At 36.5% G+C, this 26,561-nt stretch overlaps 2 protein-coding genes across 2 annotated transcripts in view; one reads left to right on the forward strand and one right to left on the reverse strand.

Annotated features, from left to right (window-relative positions):
• Positions 1-26,561, reverse strand: part of LOC114656856 (40S ribosomal protein S25) — a 1,002,297-nt gene that overhangs the window by 920,781 nt on the left and 54,955 nt on the right. The window lies entirely within an intron of this gene.
• On the forward strand, positions 10,292-21,944 carry zgc:194948 (uncharacterized protein LOC796981 homolog). Its single transcript, XM_028808440.2, has 5 exons — positions 10,292-10,442; positions 15,050-15,187; positions 15,939-16,086; positions 20,647-20,705; positions 21,244-21,944. The coding sequence occupies exons 1-5, from the start codon at positions 10,382-10,384 to the stop codon at positions 21,384-21,386; spliced, it is 549 nt and encodes a 182-aa protein (XP_028664273.1). The 5' UTR covers positions 10,292-10,381; the 3' UTR covers positions 21,387-21,944.

Below are 26,561 nucleotides of genomic sequence, written 5' to 3' on the forward strand. Positions count from 1 at the left end.
TGTTTACTGTAGTGACTAAAAAGGTTGAACAAATTTCTGGCGTATAATGAACCTACATAAAACTGAATATACAGTATGTCAAGGAGGGGCTCTTTTACTGATTTAACCCACTTGTGAGGCTGTGTCTGCAGTGAGGGGTTTAGCTTTGGTCTCTGTGTCATAGAAATTGGATTACAAATGAGCTTTTAGGTTGTTTCCAGTACTGAGGAGAATGAGCTATGAGGAAACACTCATAGAATTAAATCTGTTCTGGTTAAAGGAAAAGAACTGAAAGGTTCACATAGCAGTAGAGTAATGGAGGGGAATGCCAGATGTTGCTTTGAAATAAAGAACCTGGGTACACAGGTTGAAGGCAGGTAAGTATACATTGTGCATAAATGCCAGGAAGTATTTCTTCAAATTGACTTAGTATGAGCACATAGGATTAGTTAAAAGGAGCACTTCAAGCAAATTAAAAAATCTTAATATTTTATAAGTAATAACAATAGGTGGACCAGAATAAACAAGCCATTTAAAGCTGAATAGCCTGATCTTCACAACAACCATGATACATTATATTGTACAATTAAAGAATAAAACACTGTCATGTGTTCCTCAAAATGAACCAAACAGCCCTATGAACTGACCGACCTCATTACTATTCCTGTTGCAATCATTACTGGTCACTGGTGCCGACTTGGGCTTTTAAGTTCTCATTCAGCACTATAAAAACAGCCATTGATGCTGAATGACCTGCAAAGTACCGGCCATTTGCAAGCCCAACACCCTTCACCTCGGCTCATTCACAGGCTTATCTTAGGTGGAGCCAGTGAAGAGGAACGAAAAAAAAGAACAACTGACACGTCAAGAAGGACCAGTCTCTCCAGTCTGTGACACATTCCTCAGTATTCACACCCTAAACAAGAATTTCCACCTGAGTCTAAAGAGTCACTTTGTTTTGGGGGTGGGGGTCTTTTTAATAAGCTAATACAACCCATTTCCACCCCCTTTACTTTAGTATGGTTTGAAAGTTATCACCATTATTATTATTATTATAACTATTATTATTTGTATCATTTAACCTTTACAAATGTCTAGTGCTGACTCACTTTGTGACCTTATGTGCAAATCACTTACTCAGGCATACTCAGCTGTAAAATATGCACATAAACAACTGAACAATCACTTTGTACTTGTAAAGCACCCCTTGATACTGTTTGCTTCAGAAAGATATTATAGTAAAGGTAATCGTGTTTTTTTTGTCAACCTGCTTGTACTTACACTATAAAACATGTGTTATTAATTATATTACAGTAATGTACCCATTTTCATATCATGATGATGACAGACAGGTGCCACATGAAATTAGAAATGTATCTGTTTATACTGTATGATAACATGCAAGCATCTCATTTGTTAAATATCTTATATATTTATGTAGTACTAGTCATTTAGCCCGTTACAATAAAGGGCGCTAGAACAGTAGTGCATAAACATTAGTAGGAACAGTCTATATTAAATGGCAAGGGACTTTGACCTCATTCTTTTTGTTGGTCGTATTTTTCTTTCTTTCAGCCTTTCTTCTGTTGATGTTTACTTGCTGAGCTGACCGTTCTTCGTGGGCTGCCGCCATGTATTGTGTGTCTTTAATTTTCTGTGACAGTAATACTGTCTTGTACGTCCGCTGGCTTGTATGTCCATAATATACCTTTAATTTTCTCTGGCGATAATACAGGCATGCGCGTCGGTAATATGCCTTTAATTTTCTCTGACAGTAATACTGGCTTGTATATGACTGTAATATGAGTCACTGGATTGTGTACCTTTAATTTCCTCTCGCAGTAATACTGGTTTGTATTTCCATAAAACGCCCCTAACTTTCTCTGACAGTAATATTGCGCATCACACCATGCCCCGCGCATGCGCACTTCACCAGAAGACACACACACACAGACACCTGGACGCACACAGGGATTTTATTAAAGAGGATAATTGTCTCTACGTTGTACTATATACACACACACTATTTGGCTGAATTCTTTATCCAAGGCAACTTACAGCATCTGAAATACAGTTGGTTCCATTTCTTTTGATTTTCCACTTGGAGCCAAGGCAGGTGAAGTGACTTGCACATGGTCGCATAATATGAATAGCGAGATCTGAGTAAACCTCAGGGTTTGAAGTCCAAAGTCCACACATACATTATGAATATATATGTATATACTATATAAATTACATACAGGACACACAACTATACAGTTGTACTACAGCTCTCCACCTGTAAAATGCTTTGTAATGGATTTGACAAGATAAAAGGTTCTATACCATGCCACTAATCCCAATTCATAATTCTTCCTTTTTCTTTATTTCTCTTTTGGGAGGGTGAATGAGTTTGCTGTTGCCTATGTTTGTTACAATTTATTTTTCTATGATTGCTGACTGCTGTTTCTGCTTATTGAACTCAAAATAAAAAAAATAAAAAAAATTGATCACAAGAAAGAGAAAGCTTCTGTACTTGTAAACCATATGAGTGTGTGTTCAAAGCTGAAAGACACTACATTAAAAGGTTACTGTTGTTAAATTTATAGTAGACAAACTGTGGTACTGTTCTGTACCTGTAAATAAAATGGCTTGTGTTCTTTAAAGAAAGGCACTATATAAAATGGTTCTTGTTTATTCGTTTGCCTGCTTGTGTTGCAGATGTAAAACAAAAATTACACAAAAGGTCTGCAAAAGGCTTTTGGGGGGGTCGTCACTAAAGTAAAGCACTGTATAAATTAAACGTGGTTGTTCAGTTGATAAGCTGCCTGTGATCAAGCTGTTAAAAATATACACAAGCTCCACACTTGTAAAGTACCCTGGTATTATGTTCATTAAAGATATCATATAAAGTATATGTTTGTATATTTATACAATTAAAATCATACCAATCCACTACCTGGTCAGACATTAGCAATTTCGTTAGCTGGTGTATTACTTTGGAAGTTCGTCTGTTTTTTTTTTTTTATTTTGGGTAACTTATGCCACATAAGTGTATGTGTGTTTGTGTATGTAAATGTTAATTATATCTGCTTTATAGCACCCCATGTGTACAGCTTTCACCACACATGGACCCCTGCATGAGACTTCTGTACAGTTCCTTTATAGCACCCAAATGAACAGCTTTATCTGCATGGGTACAACAGCCTTAAGCAAGATGAGACTCAGATATAGCTGCTTAACGGTGCCCCACATGTATCATTTCACCTACACTTAGACAGCTGCTTCAAATAATGAGACTTACTAGGTTGTCCATTCTATTCTACTTTCAAAACCTGATTATCCTGAGCAGGGTTGTATGGAAGCAGGTATCTACTCCAGCAAGCATATGGCGCAAGTCAGGAAACAATACCTGTACGGGGTGCCAGTCCAGCACAGATTGATCATTTAGCCACAGCCACACACACGCACACACACACACACACACATATATATATATATATATATATATATATATATATATATATATATATATATTCGAGTCAATCCAACTAACCTGGATGTCTCTGGAGACTGTGGAAAGAGTCAGAGGAAACCCACACAGACATGGGGAGAACTTCACACAGGGAGGATTCAGGATGTAAACCCAGCCAAACAGTTGTATTCAGTCCTAAATGTCACTCAACACCTGTACCACTTTCCAAAGCAGCTCTGGGAATAAGGCAATCACCCACACTATACCATGACACAACCAAACAACATGTATTGATTATTGCAATTAAATAAAATTAACAAAACACAGTAAAACCAATAGTAGCAAAAAGTAGGAAATGTATTTTAAAAGCATCTTACTGAAAGATACCTCAGTAAGGATAGAGATGATAAAGATGAGTCCCTTCAAGCCTGGGTGCACAGCTGCTTAAACATTTTTTCAGCCTGCAGAAGTTCTGTATTTGCCAGTTTTACTGGCTATGCAGACACTTCAGAATAGGTCATCAACCTGAAGCTAAGCATGTTTGGGGCCAGCCAGTACTTGAATGGAAGACCATCTAGGAAAACGTTGGGGTTGCTGCTGAAAGAGGTATTGGTGAGGCCAGCAGGAGGCTCTTACTTTGTGATCTGATTGTGGATCCCAATGCCCCAGTGCAGTGAAAATTTTGGATGAGACGTAAAACCGAGGTCCTAATTCTCTGTGGTCATATCATCCAGCTGGATGCTTCACATTAATGGTGGTGGAAGTGGCTCCCCACTCACTGAAGTGCTCCAAGTAGTGAGAAAAGCATTATTATTATTATTATTACCTTGTCTAAGTGGTGGTGAAGATCTCTATTTCTGTGCAGCATGTATCCCAAACCTAAGGGCCTCTCTCAACGTGGAGTTAAAAACAATTATGTAAATGATCGATAATCTTAAAGCCACTGTCCTGTCAATACAGAAATTGTGTTCTTGCCGGTACTTTTTTTTTTTATTCTAAAAGAACAAAGTAAAAGATATAAAGTTGAAATAAATAATGATTCAGGTTTTAAAGCAATGGGTATGAGAATGCACTACTATAAGGTATAACATGTTAAATAAAGATTTCAACACAAAATAATAATTGCAGTGTTTGAACATTTATTCAAACAATCAATACAGTTCATTTGAAAGGTTTCACATTTGACTGCAAATAGAACATTACAAAAATTTTGATGTAAACAGGCCATTCAGCCCAACAACACTCACCCATCCGGTCCACCCAATTCCTCAAAAAATAACATCAAGTCAAGTTTTGAAGGTCACTAAAGGCCTACTGTCTACCCCAATCCTTGGTCATTTATTCCATATGTCTATAATTATCTTTGTGAAGAAGAACCTTCTAATGTTTGTGCGAAATTTAGCTTAACAAGTTTTCAGCAGTGTCCCTGTGTTCTTGTTAAACTTGTTTTAAAGTAACTGTCTCGATTCACTGGACTAATTCCTTCTATAATTTTAGACGCTTCTGTCATGTCATCTCTTAACCACCTTTTGCTTAAATGTAAAATGTTCAACTCCTTTAATATATTTCTACATAACTCATACCCTGCGGTCCTAGAATTGGCCTAGTCACTCTTCTTCTTGATCAGTCTTAGTTTTATTTCATTCCAACAGAGAGGTAAAATTCACAGTTTAGATATGGTGTGTTTGAACATTTATTAAAGCAATGGTAAATGGCTTATTTCATCACCATACACCATGTAAGCTCAAAAATGCCATTGTACTTTGTCAGCATCATGAATAGGCCACTCCTTATGTGAGAGTGTTGTCTAAAATTTGTCTCTCAGTCGTAACATTTGCGGCAGTCACATCCTACTGTTGTGAAGTGACATAAATCTTTGCCACTGACTGTTACAATAAGCCATGTAAGTTTAGCTAAACTGAGATTTGTGACTAATTATCAGACAGTTGTTTAAAATAATATTAGTGATGTTTATGAGCATGTATGAAAAATAGTGCGCTCTCTTTAAGACAAAGTGAATGAGAAGGAATCTATACAATACAAGTTTCGTCGATTCTTGCTAAACAAGATTCCTTTTGATTGAAAAAGTACAAACCAGGAAGGGTTGGAGGCTCTAAAGCTGACATACTGGAAGAGGGTAGAAACATGCACCACAGTGGTTCTGACAAGATTTTTCTTTCTGAGACAGATACCAGAGGGAACAGAGACCCTGTCAATATTCCCCACCAGTCACTGCATGAAAGTAACACAAACACGTCTTCTTATTTTAAATAACAAAAAAGTCAGAATTAGCGTACTCCACCCTAATCCAGAGTGTTAATAAAAATGGAATGATTTACTTTATGATGTAAAAGTACATACAAATCAAGAATAGTTATGTCAGATATTTGAAATATTTAAATGTGTGCTTCAGTTTAAATGTTTAAAATCTAAGTATTCTTGATTGTAATAGAAATGTGTCCATTGAGGTCTAGATCCCTAGTAAAGGTTCAAAAATCAAAAAAATAATATATACATTATCACTAACCATTATATAGTCTAAAATGTAACCCATATGCTTATGTTTGAAGTTTGTCATCTTTAACCTACTGGGAGTGTCTCTTAGAGGGATAGGACCACCACTGGTAAATTATCAAATGTCAAAAGTATTTTCATAGTTGTGATCAGGAACCTAATAACATAAAATCATACTCCAAATGCCTATATTACCAATCCCCTTTTTTTCCCCAAAGTTTTATGAAAGGGAGTAACTTTGAACCCTTGTATTGCATTAGGGGGTGAAACCTTGGAGTCAGTTGATATGGCATGCATCATATCAAGGCCTTCTAATAACTTTTGCTGAAAACACTGATTGGCTTACTATTTACCAAAAGGATGAAATTTTCAATACAAAATGTGATCCAAAAACCTTGATGTCTTGTATAGCTAGACATCAAGACGAAAAGAATATCATATCATACATGGTGGATTTTCTAATACCGATCAGTCATAAGATTTTACAGCATCCATAAGTAATTCTTATGAACACAATTAACTTTATCTTGAGACTTCAGATCTTGTGAAGTTACACAAATGACAATAAAATGATGGAGACTGACTTGAAGTAATGATTTTAATAACAGTTTCTGTACAAAATGGCATGTATTTCAGATTATGTGGATGCAAAAACTGACAAAAAATGCATAACACGCATATGCATAATTGAGATGCAATTCCACACATGGGACAAGCCAAATACATAAAACAGAAAGGCTGATTCTGCTGTGAGCTCTTCGTGATGTGATAGTGAGTAAACAAGCTGAGTGATCAATGAGATAATTTTTTGTTTTTTACTTTGCAGAAGCTTGCAGTAGTTATGTCAGGGATGTTGTCAGAACTGAAGAACCCAAAGTATTAAAACAGTATGGTTATCTCATACAGGAAGTCTACTTATGTGATTTTCATCTCCCTCTTTTATTATTCTGGCATTCATGTATACAGCACAGCTAGCAGCTCACATCAAGCATTCATTGAGCTTATCAGTTATTTTTTCAGGCTGTTATCTTTTTGTGAAGTGGTGCTATTTTTTAATTCAGCACATCTACTGTATGCTGCTCTGTGGATGCATAAGGCTAGAGTTTCCTTTTTAGCTTCATAAGTGATGCCGGCACAAATAACATATTATTTCATTCCCATTCACATCACATTAATGACACAGTGAGGTAGTTCATCTTGGGGGAAAAAAAAACATTTCAAAAGTAAGTTTAAATCTGTGTTTTCTGTGTGTATACTTACAGCATTAATTTTTTCCATTCGTTGAAAGTGAAGTAGAAAGAAGAAGAAGCAAAGCCTCAAACCCAAAGAACAACCCTTTTCATTCTTATGTTTTTTTTGTACCAACTATTATCTGCGCCTATTTTTTAAAGCCATGCTTGTGACAACAGAAAGCCCATTGAGTCAGCACGGAGCATTCTGAACAAACATTTACAGGCAGGTGATTTTTAAAAATTCTGAACCTATTGTTATTAATGCTTAAAGTCTCTTATCGGCAATACTGAATCAAGCCACATTATATTATCCCTCCGTTTTAGAAACTCACTTATCCAGAGTTCATCTAAAACATGGGGAAACAGCTGGAAACTTGTTAAGGGTAAATTTTGCACAAACATTAGTGAGTTTTCTTTTACAGAGAGAACCACAGACACATAGAATAAATGACCAAGTAGTGTGGTAGGCAGTAGGATTTTAGGGACCTTCAGAGCTCAACTTGATATTATTTTGGAAGAAGTGGATAGGAATACCGAGCTTTGTTGGGCTGAATGGACTGTACTCATCCAGACTGTTCTAATGAGTTGCAGGGAAGCTGGAGTTTATCCCAGCAAGTACTGGGCGCAAGGCAGGAACAATCCCTGGACAGGGAGCACACACAACCACACACCAGGCCCACATTATATTAAAACATATAATAAACATTTACATATCAAACATTATACTTTATATTGTAGGAAATGATATAATTATTATAATCACAGTTTCCACAATACAAATTCACAGTACTAACAACACACATATCTTATTAATATTGTGGATAATTTTAAACTGATAGAATTTTGCAAAGATGGGCAAATTTTCATCCATCTTTTTTCTGCCATTTATCCGGGTCCAGGTTGCAGGGCAGCAGTCTAAGCAAAGCTGCCCAGACATCCCTTTTCCCTGCCACCTACTCCAGCTCTTCTAGTGGGATCCCGAGGTGTTCCCAGGCCAGCCAAGAGGTATAACCTCTCAAATGTGTCCTGGGTCCGCCCCAATATCTCCACATGGTTGGATATGCCCAGAACAACTCACCAGGTAGGCATCCAGGATGTGTTAGACAGTACTTCCCTACATCCTGCTCTAACTCGGGTTCTTTCCTCACCTGAGAGGTCAAATTCCATGTCCCTAGGGTCAGTTTCAGTAGCTGGGGATCGGTTCGCCAAGTCACTTGACTTAGACCATTGCCCACTCCACAAAGCACCAGACCTTTATGGCTCCTCCTGCAGGTGGTGGGCTCCACTGGGTTGTGACTAGCTGAGCCTCATCAGTAAAGGTCCAAGCACTAGGCCAACATCACTATTCATCACAAATGACATTTATTTTTAAAAACATTTTCATAGGCCATAATGCAGTGCAGATTGTCTTGTAAAGTATTGGAATTTTCTAGGATTGGTTCCTGTTTTGTGCCCATTGCTGACGGTGAATTATTTCTCCCCCAAACACTGAAATTAAATGGAAAAAAGCTAATGATAGATAGATAGATAGATAGATAGATAGATAGATAGATAGATAGATAGATAGATAGATAGATAGATAGATAGATAGATAGATAGATAGATAGATAGATAGATAGATAGATAGATATGCCACTGGTTTATATTCAAATGTGTTAACATTTGAATACAGCAGGACCAGCTGCTATATCTGGACCAGCTGTTGCATCCATAAATGGAATGTGATGACTGAAGTTTGTTCCTTCCAAAGTAAACCTGGTTGAAGTGACCGGCATTTTAGGGTTAGAATGAATCTTCATCAGAGTGTTGGTAACAGAATGAATCTCCTCTGTTGACAAGTTAATAAACATTAACAAGGATGGTAGTTACTTATCTCCCTAGGAGGTAATGTGGATGAATTCAGTCATTATTTCAATATCTGTATTACACAATTTAGTTTTAATTGCAATCTATCTTTCAAAATCCCTATATCCTGAGCAAGGTCGTGTTAAATGACATCATGGTCGTGGGGAAACTGAAGCCTATCCCAGGAAGCATAGGGTGAAAAGAGGAACAATCCCTGCATAGGGTGCCAGTTCATTGCAGGGTGAACACACAGAAACACACACACACACACACACACACACACACACACACACACACATACACTAAGGCTAATTTACCATCGCCAATCCACCTGACCTGGACTATGGGTGGAAACTGAAGCACCTGGAGGAAACCAACGCGGACAGTCCTTCTGATCATATCAGATGAAATCCATCCAGCATTAAAATTGTACCTGAAAGAATAAAATTTAAGCTTGTTCTCTGCAGTACTCAAAATGCCACAGTACCTGAACTTGCTGTGACAGTTCATCCTTTTTTTTTAAAAAGCAAACAAACATTCCTTATTATATCGAAACAGACCATATCGGAAACCCTTCCACCTTACTTTTATCCTCACTCCAAAATGCTTCCACAAAAAAAAAAAAAGAAAAAAAAAAAAGACAATATTAGCTACATGTATAAAGGAGGATACCTGAAATTAAAGAAAGAATAATGCATACTGTTTTCTCAGTATTCAATAACAAAATACAGACTAGAATTTCATCTTACACTATTCAACACTGTCTACTAGTATGACTAATACCAAGCTTCGATTTGTTATAGCATGCTTCTTAGTTTAAAGTGCGCAAAACTATCCACATATGTACAAGGTGCGCACTAAAAACGGCTACACTGAACTAAATTATTAATTTTCAAAGAATAAATCTTTAATCTATGTTCAAAATCTTCAAAGAAAAAAACTTGCACAAGTAATTTCCTTATTATAGGTTGTAATTAACAGTAAAGTTCAGTCACAACAAAGTTCGTATTGAAGGAGGCGCTGGAATATGTTTTCACTGAAAAACATAAACAGTAAAAAATGGCTCCAACTCCCAGCAGCCTTGTAAAATCCGATTCAAATAAATGGTGTGTTCATTTGCCTTTCGTACTGATTCTGTTTCTTTTACAGTATTTACAGACAGTCGCATTGACATTTCTGGATCTCTGTCATGTAACCTTATTACTTGAGTTCCAGAGGAGGTAGTGGGCGCGGTCGCTGCCTGATTGGTTGTTGACGTCAGGTGCGCTCGCCTCACCTGTAGAGCAGCACAGAGACGCTGTTCAGAAAGCCGAGAACTGCATTACTGAACGCAGCGAGTGAGATTTCATCAACAAAAATGAGGAGCTTCACGCTAGGCTTCTTTGCAGGTTTATTTTGCCTGTCAGCGGCAGTTAACGGTAAGGTTTAAGCGTTTTGTTTACTATAACTTGATAATTACTCCCGTTTAAAGGCAACGTAAACGTTCGCATTTCTTGGATTATTACAGTGAGTATAATGCTCTGGCTTTACATTTAAAATGTTATGTTTAAAATAGTCATGAATACTAAAGGTGCTTTTTTTTTTTTGAGTTTGCTTAATTCCAATCAGGGTCGTGGAGAATTATGACCTATTACAGTTCATCGAAAGGCAGTACTCATCCACGCATTTTCTGATCGCTTCATCCAAGAGGGGGGGAGGGGGGGTAGACCCGAATACGTTCCGACAGTTTCGGGCACGCTGTGCAACGTGGAGAAACGCCGAAGTTCTTGGAGTAAAACTTTGGAGGGACGGCTACGGAGTTCAAATTCAAGACAGCCATGGCTAATCATAAAAAAAACCGCACATACACTTTACTTTCCAGAAAACACAATTTTACGTAATACTGTATACGTTTTATGGTTATCTCGTCTAAAAGTGCGGCAAGGTTTTGCGATTTCGTATACTTTCTCTTAAGGCTAATATAAATACTAATGTCTTAGATATATGGAAAACTCAATTCGTTGCTGACTGGTTGTTGTCCTTTATACGTTTAAAATGTATAGGTAAAATTTAGAAGCAATAAGATATATTTCTGCAACAATTTAAATATGAGTGACCCAAGTCAGTGACTTGAAAATGGAGGGCTGTAAAATGATTATTTATTTAAGTATGAAAAAAATTAATATTGTAGAAGATAATCCATAGTTTAAACAAGTTTTATTCTTAAGCAGTCGATTGCCTGTTCAAAGCTCGTTGCAAACAGTAACACATTCAGATCAAGCCAGTTTCGTTGACGTTTAAATTAATACATTTTTGGAATGTGGGTGTTACCGATTTAAGTAAAAAAAGCTGTGGGGGTCTAGGGGATGCCATGTAAATACTAAAGCAATGGGCCAGGCAAAGAACAGAATTCGGATCTCTGCACCTGTCAAGTAGAGGAGTTAATAACTGCGTCACCCCACACACCTTCTGGTTTATTACGCTTTTAGATAAACACAAAATCTCTTCCCGATTTTTGTAAAGAACGATCGAAGAACCATCGCAAATAGGAACTTTTCGTTATCTCAGGCAAAGTAAGTATCCTTTGAGTAAATTGTTGCGGGACTGGAAATGCTGCATTCTTCAATGAGGAAGGACGCCTGTCTGTCACTTAAAAAGACTTCGCCCTATTTGTAAAAAAATATTGTTGACAAGCTTGATAACTGGCAATGAAAAAGTTAAATATTACGTTCTTCTCTATCAGATTACTCACGACCGCAGGTACCTTTGCTCAGTGGTGCTGGGGTAGGGCAACCCCAGTCCTAAATTATACGAATCAAGATGAAAGAATAGATGCAACAGTAATTTCACCGTTAAACCGTCTGTCCCAATTAAGGTGAACTCTGTCAGAATGTTTGTTCACAAAATGCGTTGTAAGGGATGAGCTTTTACAATATATATTTCTCAGAACAGGTGTGGGCCACCGTGATTTTAATCATGAATTCCAGCTTTTTCATTCAAATACATAAATATACTTCATATAGATCATTTCCATTAAATGTTTAATCCTGTTTCCTTCCAAATGTTTTGGAGAAATATTTACAGGAACGGCTCCTTTTTAGCTATGTAAATTATTATTATATATTTTAAAGTAGCACCTTTTTATAGTGAATGCTCTTTATGTGCACAAGTAAAATACTTGTGTACATATTTGATTTACAACTATTGACTGAAAACATTTGAGATACAGTTGGTTACAGTTCTTTTGGTTTTACCACTTGGTGCAGTGGCATGTAAAATGACTTCCTTGTGGCCACACACTGTCAGTAGTGTGTTCTGAACCAACAACCTTAGCATACGTGAATTTCCCCTTGGGATTAATAAAGTATCTATTTATCTAGGCATAGTAAGTGACTTGCTCAGGCTCATACTGTCAAACAGAGAGAGTTTTTTTCTCTTATAATTCCCTGCTTTCCGCCAGAACATCTCTCCATTTGAGTGAAATACTGGTGGAACCTCTCCCCACGTTCATCAGAGATTGCAGTCATGTTCTCCAGGTTGGGTCCAAATGAGAGTACAGGAAATGGATCTTTAAAGACCTGTTATACTCCAGTACTAAGCAAGAAGAAAAAAAGCTCCTCCGCTAGTTCCTTGTAGTTTTTCACCTTTGAATTCCCAGGAAAACTGATACACACTATTTTTTTTTTTCTTCAATAACTGCAGGCTGTGTAATTCATTCACTGTTTGCTTACCTGTTACCTGGTCAGACAATGGAAGAGTCAACTTGACCTTGCATATTTTGCAAAAAAATTTAAATTACAACGTTCTCTTTTTTGAGAGGAAACATGAAGCAAATACTGGATACTGGGTTGTTTCCATCTTAACTAACATTAAGCACGAGGAAGACTGCCATTATCCATCCATTTTCCAACCTGCGGAATCCGAACACAGGGTCACGGGGGTCTGCTGGAGCCAATCCCAGCCAACACAGGGGACAAGGCAGGAACCAATCCTGGGCAGGGTGCCAACCCATCGCAGGACACACACAAACACACACTAGGGCCAATTTAGAATCGCCAATCCACCTAACCTGCATGTCTTTGGACTGTGGGAGGAAACCGGAGCGCCCGGAGGAAACCCACGCAGACACGGGGAGAACATGCAAACTCCACGAGACTGCCATTATTCAGCAGAAAATATACTTTATATAATATTCTGAGAATGAAAACTATTTTTGTAATTATTTTTTCCAAAACAGCATTTTTCACTTAATCCCATATCTCGCAGAAATGGTTTGGGGTAGAGAAATTTCATTCCCAGAAACAGATTTGGCACACCTAAGTCTATAAAGTACATAAAGATGTTTGTGTGGTGGGATTTTGGTGTAGACAAATGTTGGTAATTACATTTGCTGCACCCTACAGGACTGAGTCCTTGCACCTTTGAAGTTTAAAGCCCAATGTCTTTGCCAGTAGATCACAGAGCTTGTATATCTTATGCAAATCAGCTTGCAAAATAGTTATGAATAAAATATTTAACTGAAAATCACTATCCACAATTAAAATTGAAATTACTTTGCAAGCATTAATAGCTAGTCTAACTGAAAAAGATTAAATTCTGATTATGATTTAAGTTATATAACTGCTATATAACTATATAATTAATGGAGTTGTAGCTGAAATACTTGTATATGAGATCTGGCTTATTCCACTTTGGCATTTAACTATGTATAACATCTGTTAATTTTTCCACCCTCTCAAATTTACACAGTTTTTAATGTTTGGAAAATTTATGGGATTAAATCATTTAGAGAGTTGTATATAAATAATGTATTCACATCCTACAAACAATTGCACTGCAAATTTAGCTTCCCATCAACACCATTTTTCCACTATCTCCAAATCAGAAACTTTGCTAATTCTGCCTAATTTTCCTCACTTCTTGCCTATTTCTATTCCAGAAGAAATAATGATCAGTCTTGAAGACTCACGACAGCCCTTCTATAATATATAAGACCATTTTAAAGTCCCTTCCTTTTAAAGGTCCCAGAGTACAGTGGGAAAAGGATCTCTCACTCAACATTTCAGAAAAGGGCATTCAGTTATTCAACTTAAAATCTTTTATTGAGCACATCTATCTCGTGTAAAATTGTCAAACGTTTCCAGGACAATATCCAACCTGCGAATGTTGCAATCGTGCTCCAGCCTCATTAGGCCACATGTTTTGGGCTTGTACCAAATTAACATCACTCTGGACAAAATTTTTTTTAAATGCTTATCAGACAGCCTTGGTGTCACAATCCCTCCTAATCCATTAAAAACTGTGTTTGGTGTACTCCCAGATGGGCTTAAAGTGGAGAAGGACAAACAAACTAATTTCTGTTACTTCACTATTAGCATGTAGACTTATCTTGTTCAACTGAAAGAAGCCCAGAAGTGGGTAAATGCTGTTGTGTAATTTTTGAAATTGGAAAAAATATAATTCTCACTTATAGGATCTTTTCAAAACTTTTTAAAAACCTGACAGGATCTAATCAGTAATATTATAGAATAAACATTTATATTGGGGAGAATGACCTCTTTTCGTCTTTACTACTCTTAAAGTTTTACTCTGACTGTTGGCCTTCCTCTCTTTTTTATGGGTGGGGGTTGAATTGAATTTAGTTATTATATATAACATATACACACACACACATTAAATATATACACACTTTTTTAGTAGCAACTTTTTATAGTGAATGCTCTTTATGTGCACAGGTATAATACTTGTTTACATATTTTACTTACAATTATTATTGACTTACAACATCTGAGATACAATTGGTATTGCATGGGTGGGGGTTGAATTGAATTTAGTTTTAAGTTTGGCTTGATTCAATGGAACATTATATGCTTTTAATAAATTCAATAATAGATTAAAAAATGTTTTCTTTGGAAAGAAACTTGATCCAGTTTTAGGTTTAGGCCACAAACAGCATTAAAAAAAAAATTGTTTTTAATTTGAAGATTGTGCTGGATTTAGTTTAGTAGAGTAATGTGACATGTTGAGCCTTTTTTTCTTTTAACAGATTTCGTGATCAGCGTTCTGGGCAATGCTAATAATTTTCTCCAAGGACCCTTCCTAACTTCTGCTGTCCTCAGTTTACCTCCTTGCACATATGCTGGACAGAATTTTACTGTCACCACTACAATATCCAATAGTACAAGTGAGTGGAAATTAAAATGCTAATTACCTCCTAGTGCTGGGGGTCTACAGTGATAACAGGTTTTCATTTTAACCAGTTTTTAATTAGTAACCAGTTACTACTGCTAATATTGCTCTTGTTTTAATTTTGATTCACAACCCTTAATATTCTTTTTAATCAGGAACCAGACAATAATGAGATTGAAAGTGAACAAAAATGATGCCATTTGTACCTGTGTGTTCATTATACAATATATGATTTGATAAAATAGTTGAAAAGAAAAAAGTGATATGTTGTAACAGATCAACAGAAATAAGCCATATAATTAAATAATGTGTTTCAACTGGTTTTGAATTCAGAAATTGGTTGGTTGTGTCCCCTGCATTAGCTGGTCAACTCTTGGCTTAATCTGAATTTCATTATGGTTTGGTTTGCTACTTTAAAAAAAAAAAGTAACAAGGTTTCAAAATCTTAAAATTAAAATTGATGCAAAAAATTCTGCTCCATTAGCAGCAGTAGAAGGTTACAAATTAAGAAAGGGGTTGGGAAAAAAAAGTCTATAGCCACTGTGTCTCCTGATGATCTGAGTTTTTTCTATAGCAACCCCATTTGATGATTTTTTTTAATTGTATCCTGGGGTAATTCCTTTAACTTTTTTTTTTTTTAATATACAAATTTATTAATGGCAATAAAGGGTGTGTCATGAAGATGCCTGATTTGAGAAAATTACTTGGATATATAGTTATTTTTGCATTTTTTTTCCCCCCCAAAGATACTGCAGTGCCTGCCCAATCCATTCCAGTGCCAATCTGTCGATATCGACGAGATTTACTCGCTAACAGTGTCGCCAATGGAATGTACACTTTAACACAGACAACTGGATACCAACTCACTGGACTAAAACCTGGCAATACATATAGGTTTGTATATGTTTGAGAACTGCTACATGCTTTCGACCGGGTAGGACCTGCATTTAATCATCGGTTGCTAACACATTCACAAATAACCACACAGAAATGGAAAAAGTCACTTTTTGTTTTTATTTATGTTGTTGGCTGTAATACCATATATTGACATTTCCAAGGTGTTATACATTTAAGAGTTTGCTTTACTCAGTGATCTGTAATTTCATTTGATCAGGGTTATTAAGTTTAGTTCTGGAGGGTCACAATGGCTGCTGGTTTTTTCGTCCAGTCCAATTTATTAATTAGATGCCAAATACCTTATGCTAATGCAGTTATTGCACAACCAACATTTTTGAACTTATGCATTTCCAGTGTCCAGTATGTTCCAACTATCTGGCCTTAGAACATTTGCTGAATCTGGAATCTGCTTGCGCTAGATCTTAAAAAAAAAAAAAAAGTTTAAAAAATTGTTTTTTGGGTTCAGTAAACTCATAAAAAGCACCAAATGTCTGCTGTCCTGCAAGCACTCACTTCAAATTTTATAAAATGAAATATACAATTACATTTTCTTTCTTTATACGAAATTTTTTTTTTTTTTTTTAAATACCCAATGACTGAAATGTATTTTAAAAAGTTATTTTAATGCAGGACATCCTTTAGTATGAATCAGTGTTTAAATTTGATTTCTATATATTTTTTTTTTTTGCTTGAGCATTTCTTTGGGAAAACAAATGCCTATGCTCTACATATTACATCTAAAAAATGTATATGCTCCCTTGTTTCTGGGGCATCCCCCCAGTTTTGGATCTGCTTAAAATTACTAATTAGTTAATAAACACACATTAAAAATCCCAAATAATCTCTCTCTCTCATATACAGTGCATCCGGACAGTATTCACAGCGCATCACTTTTTCCACATTATTGTTATGTTACAGCCTTATTCCAAAATGGATTAAATTCATTTTTTTCCTCAGAATTCTACACACAACACCCCATAATGACAACGTGAAAAAAGTTTACTTGAGGTTTTTTGCAAATTTATTAAAAATAAAAAAACTGAGAAATCCCATGTACATAAGTATTCACAGCCTTTGCTCCAATACTTTGTTGATGCACCTTTAGCAGCAATTCCAGCCTCAAGTCTTTTTGAATATGATGCCACAAGCTTGGCACACCTATCCTTGGTCAGTTTCACCCATTCCTCTTTGCAGCACCTCTCAAGCTCCATCAGGTTGGATGGGAAGCGTCGGTGCACAGCCATTTTAAGATCTCTCCAGAGATGTTCAATCGGATTCACGTCTGGGCTCTGGCTGGGCCTCTCAAGGACATTCACAGAGTTGTCCTGAAGCCACTCCTTTGATATCTTGGCTGTGTGCTTAGGGTCGTTGTCCTGCTGAAAGATGAACCGTCGCCCCAGTCTGAGGTCAAGATCGCTCTGGAGCAGGTTTTCATCCAGGATGTCTCTGTACATTGCTGCAGTCATCTTTCCCTTTATCCTGACTAGTCTCCCAGTTCCTGCCGCTGAAAAACATCCCCACAGCATGATGCTGCCACCACCATACTTCACTGTAGGGCTGGTGCCAGTTTTTCCGCAAATGTGACGCCTGGCATTCACACTAAAGAGTTCAATCTTTGTTTCTTCAGACCAGAGAATTTTCTTTCTCATGGTCTGAGAGTCCTTCAGGTGCCTTTTGGCAAACTCCAGGCGGGCAGCCATGTGCCTTTTACTAAGAAGTGGCTTCCATCTGGCCACTCTACCATACAGGCCTAATTGGTGGATTGCTGCAGAGATGGTTGTCCTTCTGGAAGGTTCTCCTCTGAAGCGCTGACAGAGTGACCATCGGGTTCTTGGTCACCTCCCTAACTAAGGCCCTTCTCCCCCGATCGCTCACTTTAGATGGCCAGCCAGCTCTAGGAAGAGTCCTGGTGGTTTCGAACTTCTTCCACTTACGGATGATGGAGGCCACTGTGCTCATTGGGACTTTCAAAGCAGCAGAAATTTTTCTGTAACCTTCCTCAAATTTGTGCCTCGAGACAATCCTATCTCTGAGGTCTACAGACAATTCCTTTGACTTCATACTTGGTTTGTGCTCTGACATGAACTGTCAACTGTGGGACCTTATATAGACAGGTGTGTACCTTTCCGAATCATGTCCAACCAACTGAATTTACCACAGATAGACTCTAATTAAGCTGCAGAAACATCTCCAGGATGATCAGGGGAAACAGGATGCACCTGAGCTCAATTTTGAGCTTCATGGCAAAGGCTGTGAATACTTATGTACATGTGCTTTCTCAATTTTTTTTATTTTTAATAAATTTGCAAAAATCTCAAGTAAATTTTTTCACGTTGTCATTATGGGGTGTTGTGTGTAGAATTCTGAGGAAAAAAATGAATTTAATCCATTTTGGAATAAGGCTGTAACATAACAAAATGTGGAAAAAGTGATGCGCTGTGAATGCTTTCCGGATGCACTGTACATATAAGGCAACCTGTAAAAGGCATCCTGCACCCCAAGCCCTGAACACAACTTCCAAAAAGACCCTTATCTTTTTCACAACACAATACACTTCCTTTAGCTCAATTCAAACCCTGAGAAGCTTTATTCAACTTCACCCCCAACTGATTCACCTGGCTGAGGCAGAGAAGCATCTTTTCAAGCCAAACCCGAGTATTTTCAATGCAACACTGTTGCTTCCCGGAAGTATTTCTGGGTCAGTTGAAGACTCTAGAGGACAAAGGAGCTGCCTCCTGGCAGCTCCACCTAGCAGCACCCAGAATACTAGGAAAACAGCTACCTGGGAGACAGACCTCCCAGCCAGGAAAGGGAACAGCCACCAAACCCAGCTAGAATGCCAGCCCAAATAAATACAGAATCACAGAAAAATCTGTTTTTATATGTATTAAACACACAGAAACACAAGTAGAAACTGAAAAATAAAAACCAACAATATCAATTCTCCTCAAAAAATGCACATTTTCTCAAAAGATAGCTTTTTCATTCACCCATTTGGTAAAATTTAATTTAAATTCCCCACTTTCCTGTACTTATCCTTTGGACCATTAAGTCCAATTTGCATAAAATATGGTCACAAGTAGGATCATCTAATTATCTCTCCTACAGCGTGCTACACTTTTCTCTCGACATTTCAAATCTAGCTTCATGCCAACTTATAACTTCAGGGGAGTCTGCTCCCCTCCCACTTGTAGCCAGGCTGTCAAGGCACCATATCCACTAAATTTACTCAGCAATGGGGGATCCATGGACTAGTGTGCAGCCTTCCCATGCTTTGGCTGGTCCCTCCTTTGACAGTATTTAAGCAAGCAGCGTATTATGTAGCCGTAATCCTGCTTGCTGTGCCAATTGTATCCAACAGTAGGCACATGCTCCTTAGGAATGTGTTCTTTTTGAATTGCGGGTCATATTTTGAACCTATATACATCCCTTCCTAGTAACAATGATGTAGATGTTTAGACAAGAGAAATATGGTACAAAAGAGGATATATATAACTTGCTTTAAAATGCAGCTTTGTAGACTGCAGTACATAATATATATGTACAGCCAAAAAGAAGCCATGCAAAGATACAATTGTCTTACAGTTCTTCAGTGGGGTCTTTGATGATTGCATTTCCATCTTGTGGAGTGGAGGCATTTCTTAGACACAGGCTTCGTCCTTCGGTGGAAGGTGTTATCTGACTCTTTGAAGCTCTAAGAGCCTTTTATACCCACACTTTCCACTGACCAATACTAGGTGTAAATTATAGTCTACTTTTGCACATCATGAGATTTTTGCAGGTTTTACCGACTGCAGCTATGTACGGATTAAGCTTTTTAAGAGCCCAATATAGCAAATTCATTATCTTCAAACAGTGTACCTGGTCTAATCACCAAAAGCCTTCAAGGTCCCTGTCTGAAATGTTTTTCAGCTTGGCTTCAGTTACCAATTTTATCTTATGTATGCAAGTTAAGTATATTAGGCTCACAAATCACAGTATCACATTCTTATTTTTTCTCTTCTGGTTACAGCTTAATTTAAAAGGTACCTTGCATGTTAAGATTCCAAACCTTGAATTGCTTCTTTTACTGCATTCACTGTTCTTAATTGCTTCTCATTTCCTTAACCAGCTGCCATTTATCAGGTGCAAATGATAAAGCAACTACAGCTCACTACCTAATCATTTGCATGTATATGCTCTCACTATGAATTACTAGTTTTAAATTAAGCTTAAATTTTTGTAATTAAACAGAGGAGAGCAAAAAAGCAAAGTACTAAGAATTACTAATCTGCTCTGGGTCACAAATCGTGATATTATCAGAAAGGAATTTACAGTACTATAAAATCTACAAGGCTGAAAAACAATAACAGGCCATAAAACTACAATCAGTTCAATTATCTGCAAGGATTGGCTTCCAATTAAAAAACTGGGTTGGAACAAAAAGATCCATGGCAAACTTCCAGGGCCGAACTTGCCTTAGATAAACAGATGCGTATGTTATGAATCATTATAAATGGCAAAATTATTTTGTAGTTAATAAGTTCATTATTTTATCTTTTTTGTTCTTCATTCTAGTGTTATGTATACCATAGGAGCAGCATCCAGCACCCCTCTAACTATAACAACTCCAACAGGTAAGAAGCCTGAATTCCTAAGTGCTCTTAATAACGTTATGTACCATTAAAGATAAACTGAATTGGGGTCGTTTAAACTAAATAAATAGTCTGACCCTTGTATACTTCTTTCGTTATGCTCTCAGATGGCATAGCAGCAAAGCGGTCTCACGACCATCATTCATTTTGCCTTCTGCATCAATTTAGGAGGTATACTGTACATTCATCAAGGAGAGTACACTGGCAAAGCGGCTGGTGTTCCCACCCTGCTTTCTATGCATTCTTGGCATGTTAGCTTGCAGTTTTGACTCTGCCCCAAAAAAACACATGCACTGGCAGTCTAAATTGACCCTGTGTAAGTGAATCTAGTATGTAAAGGCCTTGTGCCCCATCCAGGATTTGTGTTGAACTATACTCTACCAAGAACTGTAGATATTTGAGATGAAAGAGTAAATGAAAAAAATGGAAGAATGACGACAAACTGTAAGGTATACTCATGGCAGTTATTTGGAAATTATTACCAGTATTGATTAACTGTCTCTCATTCTCTGTCTTGCAGTTAAAGACTACAACTCAATTAATACTGGTCTTGGAGCTCGCTCAGGAGGCATGGTAGTGATTACTGTTCTTCTGTCTGTTGCCATGTTCATTCTCATCGTGGGCCTCATTGTCACCATTGTAATGGGGAGAAGAAACAGTTAAAAGGACAGACAACAACGAATGCAGTCTGACTGCCTTTATGATTCTTCTATTTCAGCTTTTTAATTTTTCTTTTTACCCATTTCTTGCTAATGAAAAATTCCAAATGCATAATGTTGTATAGTAAGTCATTATTTGTGAGCTCAAGGGGTTAATTGTGGACCCTATATAGAAGATCAAAAAGATTTTGCCAAGATCCTTTGTGCACAATCAATACAGAATTGAAAGCACAGTATTCCATCTGTACCTCCCTTTTCACCGGAGTGCAGATGATGCCCTAAAAAATCTTGGATATATTTTCTGTATAGTTGGCATTCAACATGACAATTACTCTGCTTTTTAATTTTGCCATTTAATCTGCCTCACATATTTGCTTTGTATCTAGCATGTGGAGCTGCATGATGCTGCAAGGCTCCACAGAATTGCTTACAAAGGCTTTGTGATGACATTTGACTGCAAGATGATGGCTGATGGCTAATTGCTGCTGGGCCTGAATGCAGCCCAATAGCTGTTTTTAATGCTTGAATTTAATTGTATTTTACTAATAAAATAGTCATTTTACTTTTGCTACGAATTTATTCCGTATTTTTCCATGTTACGTATGTTGTATTTTCTTACTTCCAATCTTCACATTTCATTTCTCTCTAGATTAAGTGCAGGGTTAGAACTGTCACTTTTATATTCAATTTCTCCTAAATATTTTGAAGTGTTATACTTGGGAAAGATGGCTGAAAAGCTATAGACTGCCGCTGAAAGAATGATGTATGTATACTAATAAAATAACTTTACAAACCTTTCCCCAAGAAAAGTCCTATGCATTCAAGATGTGTTCTGTTTAGCATGTAATTTTTCCCTTTTTGATGCCCACCCCTTTTCTTTATCTTGCTGTTTTCTGGTCAGACACTGCTTCACAAATCTTACAATAGCTGGTGTGGAATAATACTGACTATGAATTGTACTACGTAAAAATAAGTCAAAAATGCTTGTAGATTTCCAGTTAAAGATTTTAGTGCTACATACTTTTTTCTAAATGTATATACTGCAACAGAATGAAATGTTTAACATAAGACAAATCATTGACTGTGAATTCCATTAGGGGATGGCGCTCTGTGAAATACTGTACAAAGCCTAAAGAAATTCTGGTTAGCCTTATTCAACTTGTTTTTTTCCCCTAACTGCTTAACATTACATCAGATGTTTAGCTACACATTGTAACAAACAACCACTATAGGAAAAACAAGTAGTTAAAATAAATCAACAAAATTAAAGCTGATAATGGAACTGCATCCTGGAGTGGTCTCTCAGAAGTCAGAAGCTCTTCTTTTGTGGAACTTGAGTCATAATGCCATTTAGATGGTCTGTGCTTACATCACAAGTATTTTTCAGGGATACTGACACTTGAAGAAGTTCACTTAAATTGCAAGGTGATTGTTAATGGAGAGCACAGTCACCTTCAGTTCATAAATATGTGAACTGGATTTAGATCAGAGCTCTGGGAGGGAGAGCTTGACATTTACAGGTAGTGCTCTTTAGTTCATATAGTGTTACTTTGTGTTTGAATTGGTTATTTTGATGCCTGCTTCTCACCGTGAGCCATCTTTTAGTCCAATACGGTAACTGTTCTATTATGTAAAGTTATAGTCAGTGATGAATAGAAACACTCCAAAACAGAACTCTGCCTCCATTGTGAAATATTGGCTTTAGTTTTCCCCCCCCAACAATTTTTCTGCATGGCTTCAAAGTAGTCTTTACTTGTGACAATAATGACCCTATAAACTGAGAATAATAAAGTGTTCAAATATTATGACCTAATTAATGCAATGGACCAGGCTGTTACATTAAAATGACTTCAACAAGAACACAGGAACACCAATGGAATATGGTTAAGGCGGTGGTTCTCAAACTCAATCCAGGGATCCCATGTGCCTGCAGGATTTTGTTCTAATCATCTCCACATTCACTCATTTTGCCTATGATTAATTTCATTTAATTTTTTTTCCCCTTGTTCTGCATTCAGATAAGTGCAGCAATATGCTTTTTACATTATTACAAGACATTCAGAAATATTTGTATTCTTGCTCTAGTCTTAATTGACTCTCCTTTATTGATTTCCTATTAATTTGCCCTAATTATATGTGTAGTTTGTTCCAGTATTTCTATCCTAATAATGACAATTAACAGTGAACAGAACAGACATCTGAGTAAACAACACTGAAAGGCTGCAACTACTTTAGTGTCAGACCCACTAATGTACTCTTTGGGAAATAATGAATTAAATAAACATGACAACTCAAAAAGCAGAATGAGCATCATAATGATGAAAATCTTTAAAATTAAGTTAAAGTAATGCAATATATATTCTAATTAAAATTTACAAATCTTAGTTTTGTAATTTCCATATTGACCACAAAACATAGAAACTAGGAAGAATCAGCTTGCTTAATTAGGTTAGGAGACCAATTAAAAACAGACGTTGGTTAAGACAAAACCCCACAGCCGTGAGGTCATCAGGACTCAGTTTGAGAACCCGTAGTATAAGGGTAACTTTGACATAAAAACTGAAAAGGTGTTCTTCATACAGAGAAGAGCTAGATGGAATAAAACACCCAAGTGGTGTGGTACAGAATAGGACTTAGTGACTCAAATTTCAATTTAGTTGTATTGGAGATATGTGACTAGGAACAAAAAGTTTTGTTGGTTTGAATGTCATTTTAAAAATTTAAAGTTTAGTGAATGCAAAGTAAAGGCATATCATCATTATTGGTAAGAATATAGACATACCCCAGCACACCAGTAAAAATATAAGCAGAAAGTACTTCCTCATACAAAAGGTTGTGGGAATTTGTAAAATATAGATTACTGTTGTTAAACTGGAAACTTTAGTTCCTTTTAATAGTTATTTGAATGTAATACTGTACTAAGACAAGATGGATCATCCAATAGGGCAATGGACTATAACTTTTATTCATCAAATGAACATTCTAGAGCAGTGCTTCCCAACCTCCGTCCTGTGGTCCACCTGTGGCTGCAGGTTTTTGTTCCCACCAGCTTCTGTTTTTAATTGGACTTCTGGGCTAATTAAGTGATGTGTTATTTACCAGGTTCTGTGTTTTGGGAACAATATAGAAACTAGAAAACTAAGTTTGGTAAAAAAAATATATATATATTTTTTATATTATATATATTAAAATGTACCAAGCAGTTATATAGGAATAATGTTTTTTCTTTTTAACAATATTTTTTATTTTGATTTTCATTCTACTCTTCTATGTATTCTATTTGTTTAATTAATCCATTATTTACTAATTAGTGGGTCTGATGCTAAAGTACTTGCAGCCTTTGATTATTCAGTGTTGTTTGCCAGTGTGTCTGCTCTGCTCATTTTTAATTGTCCTTAAGATATAATGAAAGGGAAAAACTGCACAGAGGGCAAAATATAATGAAATCAACAAAAGAGAGTTAAGCATTTAAATCTATAGCAAAAGTGGAAATATTTCTAAATGTCTTATAAAATGTAAAAAATCATGCTACTGTGCTGTTTTGAATGTAGAAGAAAAATAATACCAGCTAATTAAATGAGATCAGTGCTATCAGGTGTTGTCACAGATTAGGAATCTGGTTGGAACAAAAACCTGCAGCCACAGGGGTACCACAGGACCGAGGTTGGGAAACACTGTTCTAAAGTAATAAAATACATAGTGCAACACAGAGCAGTTATATGGAGAAATACTTCAGACAAAATAAATACAAAATACTAACAAATGTACCGTGAAATATGACAATAAAAGCATAATAATATGTCAGCATAAATAAATGGTTCAAGGACTGTTTTTTGTTGCTTATTGCGCCTATAAGAATCACTTAGGAACATCTGAAATCACTTCAGTTTTTTTCTCCGGCACTTGCTGACTCATTGTTATGAGAAAACCCACACATATGATATACCATTCAATATGTCTTGCTGTCTAGTTATGAAGGACATTGAGCTTTTTGACTTTCCTCCTATTTCCAGCCCTCTAGACTTATAAATAACTAATTCTGGGCCATTTTTGGATCATATTTTGTGCAGGAAATTACACCCTAATGACAAAGAGTAAACCAATAGGTGACTTTACCTGAAATGGTCAGAAGGACTTGAAGTTGTGCAGGCCACATCAACCCACAACAGGGATTCACCCCTTAATGGGTTATGAAGGGTCAAAGTTTCTACTTCTTTTTACAAAACTGTGAAAAAAAAACTTATATTCATGATCAACAACTTTGAAATAGTATAACATTTTTATCAGTGGTCCTAACCCTCTAAGAACCACTCCCAAGATATTAAAAATGGCAAATTTCAAACATAAGCATGAGGGATATTTTCAGATTATTTCACTGTCAGTGATTACAAATATGTTATTTTTAATTTTTGTTCCTTTACTAGGGATGTAGCTCTCTACGGGCCTCTATCAGTGGGTGTCAAATGACAAATTTCAATTACAATTGAGAATATTTAGAATTTAAACATTTACACTGAAGCATACATTATTATTTTAAATATCTGACACAACAGTTCTCGTTTATTATGTACTTTTACCTCATGAAGTAAATTACTCGGTTTCTTAACACCCTGAATTTGGGTGGCTTGCACTAATTTATACTTACCAATAATAATTAACAAATAAAGTCACATACTCAAGCACACCAGTGGAAAATTTAAGTCAGTAAGCATTTCTTCATACAAAGGATTGTAGGTATTGCAAAATATTGATTCATGTTGTTAAACTGAAAAATTAAATTCCTTTTAAAAGCTATTTTAATGTAATATTGAGGAAAGATGGCTCATCCAAAACAGTGGAATAGACTTGATGACCTTTAATTAATCAAACATTCCAATGTAATACAATACATAATACAACACGTAATACAGCAATATTGTGCGGATAGATGGAGGATTATTTCGGACAGAAAATAAATAAGCAAAGAAATTAATGTACTGTGAAATGTGACAATAACTAGAAGCACAATAACGTCATAATAAATAAATCAGGATTTTTTTTGCCTATTTCATTATGTATTTGCTACGGAAGCGTATTAGGGCAATGGAGAAGAAAGAAAAAAAAAAATATGGACAGTGAAGAAAAAAAAGTATACGTCAAGAATAAAGTCGACTTTATTCTCATAGTTTGTCATTAAAGT

This window comes from Erpetoichthys calabaricus, chromosome 9, assembly GCF_900747795.2.
Source record: "Erpetoichthys calabaricus chromosome 9, fErpCal1.3, whole genome shotgun sequence".
Lineage (NCBI taxonomy): Eukaryota > Metazoa > Chordata > Cladistia > Polypteriformes > Polypteridae > Erpetoichthys > Erpetoichthys calabaricus.